Source organism: Mesocricetus auratus, unplaced genomic scaffold, assembly GCF_017639785.1.
Source record: "Mesocricetus auratus isolate SY011 unplaced genomic scaffold, BCM_Maur_2.0 Super-Scaffold_100011, whole genome shotgun sequence".
NCBI classification, from domain to species: Eukaryota; Metazoa; Chordata; class Mammalia; order Rodentia; family Cricetidae; genus Mesocricetus; species Mesocricetus auratus.
Genome location: NW_024429195.1, coordinates 23,229,104 through 23,252,251, shown reverse-complemented (window position 1 = coordinate 23,252,251; position 23,148 = coordinate 23,229,104). Strand labels below are relative to the sequence as shown.

The following is a 23,148-nucleotide window of genomic DNA, read 5'->3' as shown; positions in this document are numbered from 1 at the left end:
GCTTCTTCCTACATCTCCTTGCTTCTTCCCAGCAACCTCTCTGCCCAGAAAATTCTGCCTGGATGTTGAACATTCAGCTTTTTACTAAACCAATCCTCATGACAAATCTTCACAGCATACAAAAAGATAATGCCAAAACCGTTGGGAGATAATTCGGTGGGTAAAACACTTGCCATACAAGCATGAAGATCAAGTTTAAATTCCCAAAATCTGTGTAAAGCCAGGCACAGTCAAACACATTTGTAATTCCAGTGCTGCTCTGGGGAGGTTGGAGGCAGACAGGAAAAGCCCAGAAAGCTTGAAGTTTGCAGCAGTAGTCAACGGAGTTCATTTCAAGTAAGGAGAAAGACTAGAGCCAGTGCTTACGCTGTCTGTTTACTTGTGCATAAATGCATCATGAGGTGCATGTATACGCGAGCACATATACAAATGTAGTGTTAATCCAAGTCTATCTGCAAATGAGTTGTCAATTTATGTTTAATAATAATAGCGGTTTAAAATGTAAGTGGAAATAAAATATTTCATGGCTACTGTGCTTAAAATGATTCAGGAAGTATTGCCTGGATGGTAATAATAAGCAGGTTGAATATTCAAGACTAAGGGATATGGTGATGTGTATTGATTAAATAATAATTCTCACACTCTAGGACAATACCATTAATTAGGACATACATTATTTATTATCTGTAGATTTAGATTCATGAGTTTGGTGGTGGTGGAGGATTGGTATTTTGGTTTTTGTCTTTTCAGCTTATTATTGGCTCTCCCAAAACGGAAAGAAAATGAAGGGAAAAGGTTTTATCGCCTTTAATTTCTGAAATTCCCATGTTTTTTTTCTTTCTGCAGGAGGCTCTTCCTTCACCCAAAACCTCAGGAACTGTATGTCTGTTTTCACGACTCGGTCACGGAAATTGCTGTTGAAATGGCGTTTAAACTGTTCTTTGGATTAACGTTGTAGCTGTGTTTGTAGGATTGAAGACAGCACACAAATGGACCATGGGGCAGTATCCGAATGGCTGGAATCAATGTATAGAGATAAGGCTCAGCTTCGCCATCGTTCAGTATTGAACTTATCTTTTTAAATATTGAGAGGCAATGCTCTTGGGTTGTATCAATTCATATGTAGTATTATAGAAGGCATCTGAGTAGACACTTGATCAAAATACAAAGGCAAGATTGCTAATTTATTGCCATTTTGGTATACCATGCTAATTTATTGAATAGTTTTAAATAATGTGATTTCTTTAATAAAAAATAATATAGATGTTTATTTGGGGATCATAGTCACCTCATTGTTTGTTTTTCCTAAAAGCCAATACTGACTTATACCTGGTGAAGGAACGAAATTGAAGAGATGACAAGGTTCTATAGTTGGTCAATTCTGTGTTGTGAGGGTTCCTGTACCTGTCAGGCCTCAGAACATCTGTATACTAATTATATTACTATTACATTGGGATTTTTGAAAGTTACAGTTAAGAAAAATACATTGTTTTCATTTTGTGTATTAGTATCTAAATTCGAAGTATCTGTGTTCTGGTTTCTTAGTAAATCAAAAGCCTGTGCGTTTGTTTAAGTATTTTAGTAGGTACCTCAGTGCAGAAGAAGAGGGGAAGGATGAAGTTTAAAGTTAATTTATATTTATTTAATTCTCTTTATTCTTTGTGCTGCTTTATTTTGGAATAAGAGAGATTTTTAATCATCCGTAAGCTTCCATTTCTTTTTTTTTCTTCTTGTTGAAGTACATTCTGGTACACATACATTTTATATCACTACTAACAAATCATATTAAAAACACTGGATGAGGGCTGGAGAGATGGCTCAGAGGTCATGAACAAGTACCTCACTGGAAGAGACCTGAGTTCAGCTCTTAGCACCCACATCACAATTAGAAAATAAAATCCTTTTTAAAACCCTGAAGAAAACAGGCTAACACTGACCTGGGGTAACTTCTTTTATAAAATACTAATGTTTGTCTTATAAATAAGCATCAGTCGTATTGGGTTTCCCAAAGCTAGAGGGTGCACTTTAAACAACGGCAGTCTACCTGAGCTTCAGTAGTAGAGAAGACTGACTAGACATTGATTTTCTTTGGTCATGAGAATTTAGTGTATTGAAGAAAAGAAAAATATAGCAAATGCTACATCTATTACTAACACTTACCCGGGTGGGCATCCCACAGGCTCAGTATTCCCCACACTTTACAGCTGTGGGTAGTTTCTCCTTCGAGGATTATGTATGTTAGAAGGTAAGCTATCTAAAATTAAGTTCATCCCTGCATTTTCCCTCCTTTAAATGTGAGTCCTCCAGCTTAAAACTTCAAAACTTCAGTGTTTCTTGAGCTATTTGGTCATATACAAAAAAAATTACCCCTCTGTTGTCAGTCTAAGAAAGTCTCATCAAGGCATTGGTGACAGACACCAGCTGTTTACATCACCAGCGACTTCTAAGGGACTTTAATTTCAGCTTTCAAGTCAGAGAAGGAAATTGTGGATCTTGAAATGTAAACAACAGTTTTAAATCCCCCCCTTAACAGCACTGAGTCAAATGAACCTAGACTGCCTGTATACCAATGTATGTGTTCTGGCCTTTCTAAAAATGTACCTATTAAATGTCTTCAATTTCTGGATACACCCTCAAATCCCAAGCTGTTTCTAATACTGGTCATTATGGTCAACGTAGCTGTTGACCACCTCAGGTTTTCAAACAGAACAAACTAGGTATTTTAATGCAGGGAACTTTTTTTCCCACTTAAAATTTGATCTGTTGCTGCTTTCTTTGTGTCAGCCATGAGAACACTATTCCAAAAAGTAGTGTAAAATGCAAAGCAAATGACAGATCTTAAAGATGAACCATTTGCTGTGTGGTCTATGAGATTTATATTTTGGATATTTTTAAAATAGTAAGTGCTATTAAAACTTGAACCTACACACCAAACCATATGAACTAATTTAATTTTAAAGAGTTTTATTTCTATATAATGTCCATGTTGAAGAGGCATTGCATTTTCAAAGAATAAAATACTATCTTATTTTTCATTTCCAGGTGAATATTGAAGGTAAACTTAGCTGACCATTTCTCTGAATAGTTCAGACACATCTGAAACTCAGTCTGATTGTTGGACTGTGAGTACTGTCTGTTTCCTTTACAGGGAGGGGATAAATTGACAGGTGCAGATCCTGTAGCGATGGGCTTTCAGAGAAACCTTCTTGAGTTAGGTTTTATCCGCATCCTAATAATGTTCCAAAGAATATTAAATACAGTGTCTGCCTACCATTCTTAGAAAAGCAGACACAGCCAGGCATGGTGGCACATGCTTGTAATCCCAGTATTCAGGAGGCTGAGGCAGGGGGATATAATAAATTATATTATACAGGCAGGGCTGTATAACAGGGCTATTTGAGGACAGGCTGGGCTCTTTTAAACAAAAAAACAAGTACTTTCTCACTGCTATCACATTTCTTGGCCCCAAAGACATTTTAGACTCTTGCCTTTTCTTTTCCTCTTCTCTCTCTTCTCCCTTTCCTTAGTTTTCTTTTGTGTCTGTCATGTCAGAGAGCTGTACCTAACAGAGTACACAGTGTTTCGCTTTCTGTGCCAAGGGACTATGGATAACAATGCATGCCTAACAAACTGGTAATTGTGAAATAATCAATTTTTAAATATTTCTGACACAATTTTTAAAAAACTGTGAAACCAGTCTACTAGGTTTTTTTGCTTTAACAATTATTTGTTTCTGTGTGTTCTCGAAATCATGATTGTCACATATTATAAGGTATGAAATGTGAGCTTTGGCTACTGTTTATCAATATTGAATGACCTCTGCTTGTGAACCAAAGGAACAGCTGAGTCATGCCTATTACTGTACAACATGACAGGAATGACTGGAGAAAATTACTCCTCACTCTTGTTTTGAGATTTATATTTTGGATATTTCTAAAATAGTAAGTGCTATTAAAACTTGAACCTACACACCAAACCATATGAACTAATTTAATTTTAAAGAGTTTTATTTCTGTATATAATTAAAACTATTTTTCTATATTCAGAGTTTTAAATAAAAGTGTTTTGGAGGTTTGTTTGCAGTATCAATTGCCTTTAAAATTATTACATTTTATGCAGGTGTGTGTGTGTGTGTGTGCATGCATGTGTTCATGTGCTCACATACCAGCACCATGGCAGAGTTTACTGTCTCTTTCTACTCTATGGGTCCTAGGGATGGAACTTCGTGATTGGCAGTGGCTACCTTAACCTAATGAGCCATAGTGCTATCTTTGTGTTACCTTTACATACGATTACCCAGCAAATGTTGCCTGAACTTCTACCCACTGCTAAACACTGCAGGCCCAGCAGTGAAGAAAATAGCTAAGGCTTCCTGCCCTCAGAGTTTGTGTTCCCATGGCAGGGGGAGACCACAAATGTGATAAAATATTCTGCTGAATGCTAGGAGAAGCAGCAGGGAAGTAAAAAAGTGTGGTGTGAAGTCGCAAACAGGGCAGCCTGGGAAGGAATTGCTGAAGTGACTGACATCAGCCCAAAGTGAGAAAATGTAACCACCGCGGCTTCCTCAGGAGGGAGGAGTGAAGAGCACAGAGGTCCTTCTCCCAAGTACTTCTATAGCTGTGTAAACTACTAATGCTTTCCTTCCTTGATCCGCAGGTTGTCACAAAGCCAGTCAGTCAGTTTTAGGTCTAGACTGACAGCTTGACTAAGTGCCCTCGGTGTCAAAAACTAATGTTTCTAAGTAAGTGCTTTCTTGTTGGTCTCGTATCACTAAATGCAGATAAGTGGATGCAGGTGATAACATAGAATGAATACGCAGTAATATGGTCAGTCAGCTGTCAAGTCAAACAAGCATGGAGGATGAGACAGTGGAAATGGCCCTGAAGGCGGAAGACTTATTTTTCTGTCTTCAGAGATACCATGTCCCCTAGCACCAGAGATAGATCCACCCTTAAAAATACAGGCTGACCTGGAGAGTAATTGAAGTCCTACCTCCCTTAAACTCTTGCAAGCTTTCTTGTTGATTACTTAAAGGAGACAAGCATTTCACAGCAGCGCTTGACACATAAAAGGCTGCTCATTTCTGGAATTTGCAGCAGGCTTCACACAGGGTTTTGAAATCGATGTGATAAGAAGACTAACTTTAAAAAATCTGAGTGACGATTAAAGTGGTTGCTTCAGGGAGATTACTCTAGACACAGGGTGTTAAATAGAAGGACAGATTGAAAACACAGGCGAGTCACTGGAAAGGAAGCAGTTGCAAATATATGGAACCCGGAGACCTTGCCAGCTAACATCATTAGCAGTAATCAAAATATTAACAAGATTCTTGGTCTGTGATCCTGGGCTAAATGCCTGCACAAAAAATTAGAAAGGTAATAGCATGCTTAAGATACCAATGAAAAATTAGACCTTGTGTTCAATCTCATCAAGGTTCAGGGTAGGTCAGACCACGTAAAACGTAAGACGGGCTCTTAACTGAAAAATGTCAAACATGCTTTAAGAAACAATTATGGATATGTATATGCTGCCATAGTGGGATCTGGTATATTTGATGAAAAAAAAAAAACCATAGAAGAAAAGAATGATTCTGCACAGGGTAATTCTTACCAAAGCAGCTTGAATGTGCTGCCAGCTTCTGATGAATTCTCTATTGTGGTGACAGGGCAGGTTTGTTGCACTGAGACCCTTTCAGGGACACCATGAGGTTAAAACTACTTTCTTAATGGTGCTCAGACTTGAGTTGCTTTTTTCATTTTCATTCTCCTATGATACAATAAAATGAATTTTCTAGGGGTAACGTGTAATATCGCCCAAAACCAAAGCAATAATGTTTAGTCCAACTGTCTTTTGTCAAGTATTAAATTTTCAAATAGTATATAACAATACTATTATATATGTATGAAATTTTGGAGAATGTAATTTTAGGCTTCCTCCCTGGTGGCTCGCTTCCATAGTGCAGGAAGATGCTATGTAGGCTGCTTGGGGAGAAAGACCAGGAACATTCTCACCCAGCTGTTAACCTCGTGAATTAAAATGCCAACCTGCTGGGTCAACTGTCCTGTCAAGCCTCTCTATGCTTCACTGACTTCTAGGGAACACGTGTGCACATGCACACACACACACACACACACACACACACACACACACAGAAGCATGAATACTTCACTGCCTGAGCCAGTGCCTCGGTTTCTCAGGACCTGAAAGGCACAGAGTGCCCCGGGAGCCGTGGACTCTAACCTGAAAAACATTTGATATATGTTTTTCTCAAGGCAGCTAGACCACGCCAACTCCACAATTCCATGCAAATAACTAGGATGAAAATGACTAAAACTCAGTAAATATATGAAATTGTCAAGAAACAAATTTTTAAAAATTAAAAAATGTACTTTTAGCTATGCACAGTGACTCACACTTGAGGCTAAAATGGGCATTTTGGTGTAAATTGGAGACTAGCCAGGGCTGGAGTGACATCCTGACTCACAAATAATTCAAGGGCCATGGTGGTGCACACTTTTAGTCTCAGCATTTGGAAGGCAGAGGCAGGTGGATCTCTGTGAGTTTGAGGCCAGCCTGATCTTCAGAGCAAGTTCCAGGATAGCCAAGGCTAGACAAAGAAATCTTGTCTTGAAAACCAAAATAATAATAATAATAACAACAAATAATTCAAAATTTATTGATATAATCTGCAATAGACTTCTCATTATTTTAAATTATAAATTAAGTATACATTTTAAAGATCGTTAATTTGGTACTTATCACTATATTTAACAACAATAGCAACAAAAGGTTTCTGTAGACTTTCAAGTTTTAAGAGAAAGGTTCTATGGATGAAAAAATAGTTTACGAATTGTTCTTTTAGAAAGTCATTGGTTCTTAAACTTGCAAAGTAGAATTCCCCAAAAGGAGCCCCAGGCATGGCGGTGCATGCCTTTTTAACCCAGCACTCTGAAAATAGAGGCAGGCAGATCTCTCTGAGTTTGAGGCCAACCTGGTCTACATGCTAGTTCTGGGACGGCCGGGGCTACAAAGAGAAACCTGATTTTCCATAACACCTGGTTTAATGATTAGGGCCTAACTTAATACATCAGTTTAAAAAAGCCAACAGCATAGCATGCCACTGTTTATCTACCTTGAATGTTCGGTCTCTATCAAGAACACCATTCAATAGAAATTAAAGTTTAAATATGTCAGAGGAACACGTTGACTTCTGAGGAGGAAACAGCAAATCCGATGTCCAGGGTGACTGGACAAATGGTCCCCACTAAAGCAGATTGCAACATCTGCTTAAGGCAGGGACTCACGTAGCCCAGGCTGGCCTTGAATTTGCTATGTAGCCAAGGGTGCCTGCACCTGCTGATGAGACACACATGCAGCACCTGGCTGGAGCGTGGCTCCCGAGACCTGGGAGGGAAGCTAACTGCAAACGGGAGCAGATGCCCTCAATCGTAAGGCACGAGAAGGCTGAAGGAGCTTCCTCCCGGCAGAATCACTCAGCGCATGCTCCTACTCCTCCCACAACAGTAGCGGCGCACTGTGCACGCGCACTTGGAAACCGCGCACTTGGAAACACGTGTTGGGGTCACGTGCGCCACGCCTGGCAGCAAGGCCGTTGGGCGCGCCTGCGCAGCTCTTCATGCCCGTGCCGGATGCGCTGTTCTCCCAGCATCCTTAGCGCCTGTTTCCCGCCAGGATAAAGCTGAAGCGGTTTTCCGGTCCTCATCGGTGTCGACAGGGTGTTGGTGTGGCGCTGCGGCCGTCGGTTGTCCGTCCTCTGTCCAGCATGTCAAGCAGCTCCTCCAAGAAGCAGCCTTCGAAGAAGGGGCTGTTCGACCCCATGTCCTTCGCGAAGGACCTGCTGGCCGGCGGGGTCGCGGCCGCCGTGTCGAAGACAGCCGTGGCACCCATCGAGCGAGTGAAGCTGCTGCTGCAGGTGCAGGCGTCCTCCAAGCAGATCAGCCCCGAGGCGCGCTACAAGGGCATTGTGGACTGCCTGGTGCGCATTCCCCGGGAGCAGGGTGCGTAAGTACGGTGCCACGCTCGGCCTCCGCGCCCCAGACCCGGGTCGCCCACAGGAGGAGTCACCCCTAGGGAAGGGTGGCCCAGAGGAAAGGGGGCCACCTGGAGACCGGAGAAGATGACCAGAGAAGGGGCTATCTAGAGGGAGAGTGACACAGCAGAAAGGGGTTATCTAGAAAAGGACGTCATTTAAGGGGCAGGGTGACCCCAGAGGGACAATCCAGAGCAAATAAGGAGACTATCTGCTAGACAGGGGTCATCCAGAGACAGAGTAACCCAGGGGAAAGAGACCATCCAAAGAAGGGGTCACTCAAAGGGTGGGGTAACACGAGGAGGGGTGGTGCGGAGGAGTTGGGTTATTTGGTGGAAAGGGGTGTGTCTTCCAGAAAAGGGGTGACCCAGGGGAAAGAGTGATTCGGAAGAACGGGGAGGGTCGGTCAGAAAGGGCTGTGTAGGGAGGTAGAGATAGCTGCCAGCTACAGCCTAGCACACGTTTCTTTTTGTTTCTTGGTTCGTGGTGGTGGTGGTGCTTTGGTGATTGTGCAGAGGCACTGGTTTTTTTGGGGGGGGGTTGTTTGTTTTGTTGTTGTTGTTGTTTTAGACAAGGTCTATGTAGCCCTTGCTAGCCTTGAATTTTCAATGTAGACCAGGCTGGCATAGAACTTGTGTTGATCTTACTGCCAGTTTTTGAGAGTCCTGAGATTACAGATATTTCTTAACCTGCCAGAATTTAGTGCGCTGGCCCATCTAACAGGCATTCCCAATGCCAAGAAAGCCTTAAATGTATCCTGTTTGCAGGTGAGACCGTAGCCTGCCCTTTCCATCAGTATTTGTACTTTGAGTACACTTGTGCCTGTCCCAGAAAAAAATGGAGTGTGTGACTTCCCAGGGTGAAAGATGCTTTATGTTGATTAGTATTCGAGTGGCTTAGATGTTTCTTGAAGTAGTAAGCTTCTGAGAAGTACAAATATGGATGCATTGTAGCCTCTGAGCATTCTGCTGCTTAATTGGCAAAAAGCTCTGCTTATTTTGGAGAACAACTGAAGACCAGTTCTTCCAACAAGGCAGTCTTCTCTGTGCAGAGTGTCAGCGGGCCAAAACTCAGCAATCAGGACATGTCATGTTTTAATGTAACTTCTAAAAGCATGTATTTAAAACTACTTTGTGTGGCTTCGTGTTTGCGTTCATATGTGCCATGGCATAGATGTGGAGTCAGGATAGCTTGCAGGCGTCACTTCTGTCTCTTCTCACCTTGAGCTCTGTGAGTGTCCTGGGGGTACAACTCAGGTCATTGGGCTTGACCACAGGTGCTTTGAGCTGTTGTGCCGTCTCATCCACACCAACATGATTGTAAAAATTAGAGTTAAACAGGAAAAACATCAACAACATCAAGCAAAATACAAATAAACCATAAGATAAATATTCCTTTTTTTTAAGTTTTTGGTTTAGGTATGGAATTTTTTATTGATACTGAAATGATTTGATAAACAGTGAAAGCCCTTCATGAGCCATTGCTGAAATGGTTCCTGTGTTAGGTAATCAGCTTATCAGAAGGCTTGCATCCATTCAGATACTCGGGTACTATTGAAAGCCCTGTACAAACTTTAAAAAAGAAAATAGATGTAATGTTCATTCAGAGCAGGAAATGAAGTGACTTCACCTCCAGAGCAGTCCTTAATGGTCTTTATCCAAGTGGAGTATTGCTTAAACTAAAATGTTGGGGAACAGCCTGGGCAGCATATTAAGACACACTACTTGAAACAAGAAAATTGGGAATTGAGGAAGGTACTTTATTTCTAGAAATGTGGTTACAACTATTCCTGACGACTGAGTAGAATGTAGGGAATAAGAGTGGCATCAAGGCACTGTCTAAACTACGTACAGTAGCCATCTGTAGGGCTGGCAAGATGACTCAGGGTTAAGAGCGCTTGTTCTCTTGTAGAGGACTTGGGTTTGGTTCTCATCATCCATCTATAATTCTAGTCCCACAACCAGCTTATAAAAATAGACTGCCTATTTGGAGGCAGGGGCAGAAGGACAACAAGTTCAAGGGCTTGCCAAAGCCACATTTGGAGGCCTATTTCAAAAAAGGAAGTGGCCAAACTGTTTTTAATGTATCTGCTTTAGATAAAGTGTTCTAGTCAGGTTGTGCTTCCCAATGCTAATGTAATTGTATCTTAAATATTTTCGAGGGATTTTTTTTTAATGTAAGAACATGTTTCTTGATTTTTTTATAATACAACTTCTGAAATACAACTCTTATAACTTCAGTTAATTCTATATGTTTTTCTGGTCTTCATTATCTTTACCATCAAGGTGTAGTCATAAGCAGAACTCTTGAGAAATTGTTCTCTGCGGGTCATTGTTACGAAAACATCAGGATAACTCACAGCAGGGAGAACATTGCCATCTAGAGGTATTTTGAAATGTTGTGGGGGGAGTTTTGTGTGTACAATTCAGAGGATTATAATCCTAAATCACAGTAACATAAAAGCAAGGGTCAGGAGGACTCCTGCAAGTCCAAGGACCACCTGAACTGCTGCTTAGTAAGATCCTCCCTCAGAAAGAATGGAAGAGGTGAAGGAGTACCCACCGTAAGTTACAGTGTGCTGCTCTTTTTGGGTCTCCTGTTGATTTAAGGATATCTTTGTCACAAAAACTTCATTTGTATTCAGTATGTTAACCAAAGACCCAAGACTCTTCTGTTCTTTTGTGAAATGAACATCTGATAGTGTAGTCAGAATTACAGTGAATAACTCATGATCTGAATTAGCCATTTCCAAAGAGATCAAACATGTGTGAGCCATTAACAAAATGGGAAGACCATCACCTTTCTCATGTGACTACAAATCAGTTCTTGGGGTTTTTTGTTGTTGTTTTCTTTTCAATTTAAAATCTCCCTTGATTGGTTGGAAAGACTACTACCAGAATGTGCTTTCTTTTAAAAGTGACCCTGTCAGTTGCCAATGTAGTGTCAATGTGTTACTATGGCTGTGGTCCAGATTTTTTTTTTTTTTTTTTGGTTTTTACGAGACAGAGTTTCTCTGTATTGTTTTGGAGGCTGTCAGTCCAGCCCGGCCTTGAACTCACAGAGATCCGCCTGCCTCTGCCTCCCAAGTGCTGGGATTAAAGGCATGCACCACCACCGCCCGGCTTGTGGTCCAGAAAATCAAATCTTACTTAGCGTCATTTACACAATCAGGATTCACTCTCTGAATTCTTTATTCCAGAGGTCAGACTTTGAGAAGACAAACATGTAGCTCTGTTTTTGAAAGTTCTTATTAACAAATAAAAATTTAAGTACCACTAGAAATACTCCAAAAATTAGTTTTACACCATCCTCAGTAACTTAGTACAACTCTTAACTAGCAATAAATACTCCCTTATAATTTGTTTAAATTCCTCATGTTTAATTTTTTTGTTTTACTTACACTTGATGGTTGCCCTCCCACCCACATACCTTTTAGACAATTTCCATGTAGTTCTAGATGGCCTCAATTGCTGGGATTAAAGAAAAATGTGCACTACCACACCTGAAAGTTGGTCGTCTTTGTACAGTAAGCATATGCATGATTAACATGTCTGTGAACATGTGAGTTGTTCTGTTAGACTACTTGTGTTTCAATTCTAATGCTATATAGCTACAAGTTACACTGAACAAATTCCCTGTGCTCTAGAAGCCGTTTTAACCCAAAACTTCATCTGGATAAGGGGGAAAATGATACTCCTTAGTGGGTAGGTAATAGTGGTAAAATGAGTTAAAAGAAATATCTAGCAAATTACTATTTTTCTTGTTAATATTGCCTCAATACTGTTTTTCTAGCTTTCTTGAGGGAGGTCTTGACACTATACATTTACCTTTACAGGGGAATGTTTTCATGTGTGTGTTTCTTGATAACTACAGTCAAGCAAATTAAGTTATTAATCACCGTATGTAATTAAAGCATTTTGCTGTTTTCAGAATGTTTATGATTCACTCTTAGGAAACTTGAAGTATACACCAGTGCTGTCAATAATAGTCACCATGCTGTGGATCCCCAGTTCGGGGACCTCCTCCCATCCTAATGGGAGCTGTTTGCTTACTTTCATAAAGTTTGGCACATTTGTTTTTTTTTAAGCCTCCATACTTTGTGTTAGATACCCAAAACTTATTCACCCCACATAACCAACATCTCACTTTTCTCCACTTACTTAACCGCAGACACACCCCTCCCCAGCCTCTAGGAGCCACCATTCTATCTTATTGTGTTAGATGTTTTTAGATTATACATATAAATGATACCATGCCACATTTTTCTTTGCACGACTTCCTATTTCACTTAGCATAATGTCCTCAGGTTCATTTGTGATTATTGAAAATAGATTCTTCTTGAATACAGTACATACTGAGCACAGTTTCTCCTCTACTTTCAGTTCCTCCCCACCTCCCCTCTCTCCCAGATCCACTCCCCATCTGTTTCCTCTTCAGAAAAGACCAGGCTTCCAATAGATGACAGCTAAACAGGACAAAACGAGAAACGAGGCAACCCAGTTAGAGGAAAAGAGTGCCAGAAGCAGGCACAAGAGTCAGAGACACAGCCTGGCAGTGTGGTGCACCCCCTTAATCCCAGCACTTGGGAGGCAGTCTAGTCTACAGAGACAGTTCCAGGACAGCTGTGGCTGAGAAACCCTGATTCAAAAGGAGAGAAAGAGATACACTTGTACCCAGTTAGGAGTCCCACAAAAACACCACACTACATAGAGGACCTGGTGCAGACCCTTGCAGGCTCCATGCTTGTCATTTCAGTCTCTGTGAGCCCATGTGTGCCCTGCTTTGTTGTTTTAGAGGGCCATATTCTGGTGTCCTATATTTCCTCTGACTCCTGCAATATTCCCTCCCCCTTTTTCGAGGGTTCCCCAATCTCTGAGAGGAGGGACCCAATGGAGAACTCTATTACACATGGAGACTCTTTGCACATGTCTGGCTGCAGGTTCATAGTTGTTAAGTGCCAGAATTTTCTTTTAAGGAACAGTAATTACATTGTGTACATATTCTACATTTCTTAATTTATCTGCTGGTGGATGCTTAGGTTGACCATGTATCTTGACTGTTGTGTGTAGCAATACACATACAAATGTAGACATCATCAACATCTTACTTTAGTTCCTCTGTATATGTACTCAGGAGTGGGATTGTAGACCCTGCTTTTAGTTTTTCAGAGAATCCCATACATTATACGTGGTTCTTTTTTCCTACATACTTAACTAATATTTTTGTCTTTTTGATGATAGCTGTTCTAAACAGATACAAAATAACTGTTTTTAATTTGCATTCTCCCCATTTCAAGTCCTGTATAAGTAAACATTTTATGAAATAAATGTCTTTTGAATGTTTCTTTTTAGAGGTCAGATTTGGGGCATTCTTCAGGTTGGGACTAGAGATGCAATATTCAAATTACACAGTCAAACCATGTGACAGTTTGCCATCTGCTGAAAATAATCAAGATTATGGAAGAGTTAACTGTCGTGTTCCAGGGTTGCTCTGGGCTTCAAGTCACATAATGGCTGAGTCGTGAGGGTTGGGCAGTCAATCCATGGAGAATTGAGCTGGGGGATTATTACTTCACAGATTAGGAGAAACTGCCTTGAAATAAAATGGATCAACTCCTCTTCCTCCACTGAGCGTACACTTTCTCCTGTTTTTTGTAAATTTCAGCCCTCTTTTAATTTTCAAGGTTGTATGTATAATTCAGTAAGTAGATCTGCTTGTTTGGTGCAGTGTACTAACACAAAACTGCTTTACTGCTGTAGGAATTGGCATCAAGGTTTGGGGATGAGGCCAGGGGTTATTAGTGAGGCTTTTTTTTCCATTTGACCAGTCCTGTGCTTGTTTAGCTAATACTTTTGGTAAGTTCTTTAGATTTTCTGTTTGAATGAACAAAATTGGGATGAACTGCACAGTTAATGCTGCTGTTTCTTCAGTAAAAACTGTTACAACACATTCTTTACTAATGCGAAATGGATTTTTGTGTTTGATTCTGTAGGTTTTTTCAGTTATTGGCGTGGCAATTTGGCAAATGTTATTCGATACTTTCCAACACAGGCATTAAACTTTGCTTTTAAGGACAAATACAAACAACTATTCATGTCTGGAGTTAATAAAGAAAAACAGGTAATTATGTTTCAATATGTCTAAAATTTTCTAAAACACTATTGAGTTTATCTTACCTATAATGTCTTATTTTAGAGTGAAGGCATTCTTGTATCTGTAAAAATAATAAAAATGGAGCACATTAAATGTTGACAAGTTAGCATATATATTAAGTTATAAAAACTACATTAGCTTCAACAAGGTTTCTGAAATCTCTATTTTAAGTAACTAAGGGATCATTAGCTTCAAGGCATTATTCCCCAGAGTAAATATTAAATATAATTCATATCTTAGAATTACTATTTCTCATAAGCATAAAGAAACAGTCATCAGGTTTGTATTTCCTACCACTGGGGTTGCTTATTCCCTAAAGAAATGAATTTTTTTCCTTTATGGAAATGAAACGTAAGAGGAGTTTCTTGAGTGTAGTTCAGTAGTAGAGTAGTACGTGCTTGGAATGTATGGGACTTGGGGTTTAAGCTCCAGCACAGAAGCTGATACAAGAAAGGTCAAGCTATGAGAAAATTACGTAATAAACAGATGGAGTAGGGCTGGGGAGATTAATGTTTAGTAGACAAAGGATTTGCTGCAGAAGCAGGATCTGAGTTTTTGTTTTTGTTTCTTTTTTTAAAGAATTAGAACCTGGTGGTATCTACTTATAATCCTCATGCTAGGGAAGGGAGACAGTCACTCTTGGGGCCTACTGGCTAGACTGCCTAACTTAATTAGTGAGCTCCAGGTCGGTTAGAGACCCTGGCTCACCCCACCCCACCCCCATAATGCAAGGTATATATCATCTGAGGAATGACACCCAAAGTTGTCCTTTAGCCTATACACACACACACACACACAGCAAACAAAAGATATATAAAGGTGTTGGAGGTTTAATAATATAGTAAACAATAACTAGGACTAGACTAAAAAGTGCGGTAAATATATAAGCCAGTTACCTCCTTTGTCACCATCATACCGAAACAGAGAAGGGTACAACAAAAAGGAAATGAGAAGATGATATCCTTGATGAGCATAGACCAAAGAAAAAACCTTCAACAGAATTAAGTTCATAAAATCCAGCAGCACATTAGAGAGAGAAAAGAAAGTATTCCTTCTGACCAAGTGGGATTTATTCCAGATATGCAAGGATGACATAACTTACATATTTGTAATGTGAATTTCAAGGTTATTATCACAGTGGTCTTTGATGGCCTTTCTTTAGGTCAGGGAATCTTAATCTGGGATCTGTGGTGTGTCAACACTACCTATAATGTCAAATGTTTATGTTTATACAAAGGTGATTTCTCCCACCCCCAACCCCTGGGAATAAGTCTATCTTTATATTTAAAAAACTCAAGTAACTAATATCAAAAAATGAATAACACTTCCATATCTATTCTTACTAACTACACAGACTCTCTAATTTTTCATGTCAGATTCTTAAGAAAGTCTGGGCCAGCTCATCTTTTTCTGCCAGATTTCTGTGGATTAATGAAACTCCTGGGTCACATGTAATCTCCCAGTACAGTTGGCTATCTGATTATATAACATGATACACCTTAATACAGATCCATTTCACTTAAAAGGAGTCAGTAAGGAAACAGTAAGTGGCATTACCTGTATACTCATTATTGATCACATGTCTCTGGGCAAAGTCCCATGACTTGCTCTGTTAAAAAAAAAAATCTGACCAGATAAAATCTGATGTGTCCATCCATACAGCACTATCTTTTGGCAGTCAAAGAAGATGAAGTATAGTATTAGATGTTGCTACATGAGTCAGCCTTGAAAGCATCAAATGGAAAAAACTACCACAAATAATTATATATATTGTGTTATTTCATTCATATGGAATCTCCGAAATTGGCACTATAGAGAGAAATATTAATAGGTACGTAGGGCTCAAGGAGTTAAGGAGGATGTAGATTGACTTTGGAGGATATAGAATTTCTTTGAAGGTCATAAAATGTTTTAAAACTGGTGATGGTTATTCAACTTTGTGTATCTAATCATTGTTGAATTGTATTCAAGGATAAATTGTATGGGGGTATGAGTTGTATTTAAATGTATTAAATAAAAACAACCAAGGATTATAGTCTGAAGGAGTATAAGTATAAGTAACTACAGTTGAAAAGGTGTTAAGTACAATTTTAAAATAAAAGTCTGGAATGTAGTGACACATTTTAAATCTTGGTCTTATGATTCACCTTTTAAGTGTTCATAGGAAGAGGATATGGTTATAGAGAGTTTTACAGGGCTGGGGAGGAGAGATGTCATGACAGAAGTAGAGGTTAAAGCATGATACAACAACTGTTTTTGTTTATTAAAAGCAATGGGAAGGGCATTCTAGGCCAAGGTAAAATTAGGAGTTTCAAGGCCGTCTAAGACTTAAAAGTAACATCAGAAACATTAGGGCTGAATATAGCAGGAGACTGAACTTTACTAGAATATTTTCACTTGACTCTATTTTGTGGCTACAAAGGCCTTGTATCTTTCATTTCCCTTAATAGCTCTAGTTTATGTAATCTGTTCTATTACCATAAACTCATGATGCTGTGTGGGCTCTGCCCCAGCCTGGGAGCAAGATGGGGGAAGAGGCTCCATGGATATGAGGGAAACATTTGCATATTGACATAGGTGTTTGTAAGAGCAGCTTATAAATATTGGGTTGCTTTTTAACCTTTGTGAAAAGTAGGTCAGCTATTTTGAACAGTCATATTCTACAGATTAATGCTTTTAAAATTTGTGTGTTTCAGTTCTGGAGGTGGTTTCTAGCAAACCTGGCTTCTGGGGGAGCTGCTGGAGCAACATCCTTGTGTGTGGTGTATCCACTAGATTTTGCCAGAACCCGACTAGGTGTTGATATTGGAAAAGGTACATTTTTATAAGTATTAACTATGTCTTTGTGCTTTTAACCATCTATGTATCAAACATAGCAGCTTTTTCAGATTAATTTTTATTTATGTGTCTGTGTCTGTGTGAGTGAACTTCATGTGTATACAGTTGCTGGTAAAGTCCAGAAGAGGATGTTCAGTCCCTGAACTGAAAGTGCAAGCTCTCGTGAACCATCTAGCATGAGTGCTGGGGACTGAGCTCACGGCCTCTGTAAGCAGCAAGTACTGTTTAGCTGCCAAGCCATCTTTCTAGTTCCTAATCTACAGAATTTATTCTGAGCCAAATAAGTAGTCATCAGGCTTAGAGTATCTACTTTTTTCTTTCTTTTTAAAAGAGAAATTGGCAATGGGCATTTAACAAAAATCTAAGCCTAAGGCTTGCGCATAGCTTTTTTCTCATAGATCCTTTGTAAGCATTAATTGTAGTGGTTCTTCTCTGGTAGATTAAAACTCTCACCCTGGAGATTTTCTTTGTTTCTTTCTAGTTTCCCATAATTCTGATGAAATATTTCAAGTCAAATTGCTTACTTTTATAGAAGATTAATGTTTCTAGTTAATCACTTTAAAATATTGAACCCTTGAATGAATGGGAAGATTATTTGTGTCCTTTAGTTAGAAATTTTCTGAGGAAAAGTTTCAGATCATTTGAATCTTTGAGATGTGTAATTACTTTAAGATGTTTGATATAAATATTATAGCTTTCATTGCTTTATTTTAGGTCCTGAGCAACGGCAATTCAGGGGTTTAGGTGATTGCATTATGAAAATAGCAAAGTCAGATGGAATTATTGGCCTATACCAAGGGTTTGGTGTCTCCGTTCAGGGTATCATTGTTTACCGAGCCTCTTATTTTGGAGCTTATGACACCGTTAAGGTAATTTGGTGACTTTAAATGAATCTGTTAGATACATGGCTTGTTTTTATCCTAATTAGTATATTCTAGCTAACATGCTTATTTAATTACACAAATCAAAATAAATGATAAAATAGAGAAGAAATTTCATTTAATCACTTAATCCATGACAATTATATGATTATAATTCAGTTAAATTATAACTATTATAACTAAATTTGAAGCTTGTAAGGTGTGTATGTGCTTCCAAAGAGAGCACGGTTTTAAGGTTTTTGCATCATAAACAGGATATCCTAGAAAGTGTTCTGCTTGGGCCTCTGTGTCTTCATCAGATAAAAAACTTGTTCTAACTATTTGCTGATTACATTAATTTTATTATCACCTTTCTTATGTAGATGATCAGCATGGGAACAAAGGAAGGGCTGAATAAAAGTGGCTTGATTTACCGGGCAGTGGTGGCGCACGTCTTTAATCCCAGCACTTGGGAGGCAGAGGCAGGCGGATCTCTGTGAGTTCGAGGCCAGGCTGGACCGACAGCCTCCAAAACAATACAGAGAAACCCTGTCTGGTAAAACCAAAAAAAAAAAAGTGGTTTGATTTAACCACTGGCCACTGTCTGTGATTTTTTTTTCCCAAATTGCTTTGCAGTTTGCCTTTTCAGTTCAGACTTTAATAGCACTTCCATAATGCAGTAGAAAGAGATTATAATAATGGCTGCCATTTTTTGAACTGTTACTTAGTTCTAGAAAACATTATTAAGTACTCTACAACTTCATGTTATTTTGTAAGTTTAAGATGCATATTTTGAAGACACATAACCTAGGAATTGTTATGGATGGTATTTATTAAATCATAAACAAAGCTTCTTTGTTCTTACTGTAACATGTTTTCAAAAGGAATCTATTAAAACATTATCTGTTTTTTATTAAAAGTTGAGAGGAATTTTATACTGGACTTAAATGTTACTGTCTTACTCTCTTGATAACATGAATGTAGTTAAATAATATTGTGGTCGGGAAAGGTTACTTTTAGTCTAGCATATTTTTTAAGCTTTTACATTATTGGAAACTGCATCTCAAATGCATTATATAACTACAGAAGATGTCCTGTGTGTTCTCCATGTGCCTTTCTGTTAGCTCCTGCAGTAGTGGCAGTCAGGAGTGCCTCTTCACCAGCATGGAGCTTTAAAGTTGCTCGTCAGATAGCATCAGGCATCTTTGCACTGCTCAGCTATACGAGAAAGGCCTTTGTTGGTCAGTGGGCACTGACATTTTGTTGTAGGTGCCATTGATATGGGTCAGCAAAAGAAAATAATGAGTCTGATTTTAATAGAAAATATGCTTTATTTCCAAACATCTGAAGCATCACCATGTGTGGACAACATACCTTTTCTTACCAATATGCTGTTATGAACTCCAGCTAGATTTGGTTTCAGATGTGGTTCTGGATATTGAATGCAAGGCAAGCACTTTACCACCGAGCTACTTTCTCAGCTCCAGATTATTTCTTTCATATATTTAAAAATCCTTAGAATTAAAAATTAAAAATACTTCAGAAAACTAAATTATTAATTATACATTTTCTCCTAGGGCTTATTGCCAAAACCAAGGGAAACCCCGTTTCTTATCTCTTTTATCATTGCTCAAATCGTGACTACCTGCTCTGGAATACTCTCCTATCCCTTTGACACAGTTAGAAGGCGGATGATGATGCAGGTAATGGATTTGTAAGTTTATCTGTGGCTTACATGCAGATGTGATGTGTTTGGATTTCAGAGACGCTTTAGCTGAAAGGCCAAATTCATTTGTCTACTTTGTTGTACTCCAGCTTGTATTATTTCATTCTAGAAAAGAGCCAGCAGCCAACAAAGCTTCTTCCTCTCTGCCTTCCACTCCTTCTACTTCTGGGAGTCGGAGGAGTAACAATGATTAGATGAATATATTTATCTTTTAAATTTTTTTGAATAATTACTATTTGAGCGCCGGGCGGTGGTGGCACACGCCTTTAATCCCAGCACTCGGGAGGCAGAGGCAGGCGGATCTCTGTGAGTTCGAGGCCAGGCTGGACCGACAGCCTCCAAAACAATACAGAGAAACCCTGTCTCATAAAAACCAAAAAAATAAAAATAAAAATTACTATTTGATGTGTATAGGTGTTTTCCCTTTGTATATGTCTGTGCAACAGGTGGGAGCTTAGTGCCCAAGGAGATCATAAAGGGGACTTTTGATCCCCAGGAACTGGATTTACAGGTGGTTGTGAACCACCATATGAGTTCTGGGAATCAAATTTAGATCCTTTGAAAGTTCAGCAAGTGTTCTAACTACTGAACAGTATCTCCAGATTCCAGATACCCATCTGAACTGAAATAATTACCTCAAGTAAAGTAAACTCAGTTATAGGCCATTAGCATAATAATTTCCTGTTGTGGTATATTTTAATAAAAACTTTATAATTTTTAACTCCAGGGTGAGAAAGTGTTTATAATAACCTATGTTCTAAATATAAATGCCTTAATTTTATATATTCCACTTCTTACATGTTACATTCATTTCTTCAGTAAACATTTAACTGCCTAGTCTATACTAAGTTCTGGTGATACAAATAGAACCTGCATCTAAACTCATAGTGCCGTATTGAAGACGCACAGCTAATGTGCAAAAAGAAATGTGCAAAGGACCTAGGAATGCATAGCAAAGGAATGCACCTTGCCTAGGTGATCAGATTCAGCTTCCCTAAAGCGAAACTTCATTGTGACAGCGACTTTGACAGTTGCATTCTGAGGCAGTAATTCTATAGTTATAGGATCTGTTTTCCTGGAAACTGTAGATTATGTTTTGGTAGGTTTACTTTTTTCTGTTTTCTCAGTTTTAACAATAATTATCATGAAGTTTGTTATGTGTTATCCTTTTAAATCTCTGATCATCTACATTTATGTTGTCCTTGACATTTCTAATAATTTGGAGGTCATTCTTTTTCTAAAACATTACTTACAGAAAAGTTCCCTCAATCAGTCTCTCTCTCTCTCTCTCTCTCTCTCTCTCTCTCTCTCTCTCTCTCTCTCTCTCTCTCTCTCTCTCTCTCTTTCTCTCTCTCTCTCTGTGTGTGTGTGTGTGTGCGCGCGCGGTTGGTTGGTTGAGTTTGCAGATGTGTCATGTGTGGATATTTCAAAGAACTGATTTAACTTTTCATGTTATTATTTTCATTATTTACCTAAAAACAATCTGTGTGTGTTTATGTTTATGCATACTCCTGTGTTCATCTGTGTGAGTGCAGGTATGCATGTTAAAGTCATAGGGCAACCTCCAATGTCAGGCCTCACTTTCCACCTGGCTTGAGACCTGGCTCTCTCGTTTACCTGCCAGTAGCAGGCTAGCTGTCCCTTGAGCTTCCAGGAGTCCCCAGTACCTGCCCCTGTCTCACCATAGGAGCCCTTGGGCTTCAGGCTTTAAGAGGGCTCCGGAGCTGCGAGCCAAGTCCTCGCCCTTGAGTAAGCTCTGAGCCACCTCCCCATCATAGGCTCTGCTGTGCGTGTTTTCTGCTTCCTGGTGACTTGTGCTTGTGTACTTGTTCTATTTTGTTTATTCTAAAACTTTTAAATCTCATTATTCTTTCTAGCCCCCTATAAACTTACCACTCATACTGCATCTACAGATTTAATTTAAAGAGTCTTGGGGTCTTTTGTTTTTCCAGGTTTCCTTTTAAAAAATGATTTTCCTAATTGCAAACATTTTTTCTAGTGTTTATTTTGGCCTACTTTTCTTCAGTTTATTGAAATGTGGTGAGATTAAACCATGATGTATGTGATGTCATCCTTTAATGTTTGGCAAACCTAGTGTATGTAAGCTTTCATATGTTTCTCAAATGTGTGAACATTCTTCACTCCCTCAACTCAGCACAGCATTAATTTTATCCATAGTGCTGATGTTCTAAAATGTCCTAAAAGATAATCCCAGCACTCGGGAGACAGAAGCAGGCAGATCTCTGTGAGTTTGAGGCCAGCCTGGACTATAGAGCCAGTTCCAGGACCGGCTCTAAAGCAATACAGAGAAACCCATCTTGAAAAAAAAAACAAAAAACAAAAAAGAAAAAGAGATAATAAACTAATAGAAAATTATCTATTTTTTTTAACATAGAGTGGCGAGTCTGATCGGCAATATAAAGGAACCCTAGACTGCTTTATGAAAATATACCAACATGAAGGAAGTGGCGCATTCTTCCGTGGTGCGTTCTCAAACATCCTTCGTGGTACCGGTGGTGCTTTGGTGCTGGTGTTATATGATAAAATCAAAGAATTCCTCAATATTGATATTGGAGGTGGTTCATCGGGAGATTAAATTGAGAAATGCATATTTCTAATGTAAAAAACATGAAAATTACATAGCTGCCATTTGTACATATTTTGCTAGTATGTTACTACTGTCAGTGTCTTACTGTGTTTATTTTGCAATAAAGAAAAGACTTTTTCAAGATTTTAGTATTAAAAGTCAGAACAAAGTGGGTTTTCTTCCCACTTAGACCCAGAATCATTTAGTGAGGCATTTTATTATAGGTAGTGTATGTTGCTTCTGTTAAAAAATTCTTAACGCTTGTGATGAACACTATATAATGTGGAATCTGAGAAATGAAAGTATCTTTAAATTTCTGTTTGCTTAGGACAGCTGTAATCCCATCTTTCAGAAATTGTATAGAATAACTAATAGTTCCAAAATATTTATCAAGGGTTGTCATCAGTATGTCTCACATAAATCAGCAGCAGGTCTTCTGCAGCGACCGTTAATGCAGCTCAAGCATGACTGTGTTAGCACTGATAGCACCATATTTTTGATAAGCACAAATTGTATTATCAGAAAGCTGATAATGACTTAACGATTTGAAAAGCATAGAATGGGTTACTTGCTAAAGTTTACTCTTGCTAGTGTGAGTATATCTTGGAACAAGAAATTTCCCTTAAACATTAAATTTTGTATTCTGTATTGATAATAAAGCAAGTTCAAAACTATTGTGATGAGCCTTTTTTCCCCAACACACTATAAGCACACTATAGTAACTGTTTGTTTCTAGACAAGGTTTCTCTGTGTATCTCTAGCTGTCCTGGAACTCACTCTGTAGACCCAGCTGGCCTCTAACTCACAGAGATCCACCTGCATCTGCCTCCCTGAGTCCTGGGATTAAAAGCATGCACCAAACGCCCAGCTATAGGAACACTGGATGTCCTTCAAGCTGGACATGGTGGAGTATGCCCATAATCCTAGCGGAGGC

The 23,148-nt window shown here is 39.0% G+C and overlaps 2 protein-coding genes across 5 annotated transcripts in view; both read left to right on the top strand.

Moving 5' to 3' along the window:
* Positions 1-4,075, top strand: part of Intu (inturned planar cell polarity protein) — a 73,563-nt gene extending 69,488 nt beyond the window's left edge. For all 4 annotated transcript variants that reach the window (XM_021226899.2, XM_021226900.2, XM_040754465.1 and 1 more), the window contains one exon: positions 847-4,075. In XM_021226899.2, the coding sequence (XP_021082558.1) occupies positions 847-958 (112 nt within the window). In that variant the 3' untranslated portion in view covers positions 959-4,075. The remainder of the gene's footprint in view (positions 1-846) is intronic.
* Positions 4,076-7,616: 3,541 nt separating this feature from the next.
* Positions 7,617-22,888, top strand: Slc25a31 (solute carrier family 25 member 31). The gene is made up of 6 exons (XM_005069686.4): positions 7,617-8,018; positions 14,043-14,170; positions 16,900-17,017; positions 17,756-17,910; positions 19,479-19,604; positions 22,023-22,888. The coding sequence occupies exons 1-6, from the start codon at positions 7,784-7,786 to the stop codon at positions 22,221-22,223; spliced, it is 963 nt and encodes a 320-aa protein (XP_005069743.1). The 5' UTR covers positions 7,617-7,783; the 3' UTR covers positions 22,224-22,888.
* The last annotated feature ends 260 nt before the right edge of the window (positions 22,889-23,148 follow it).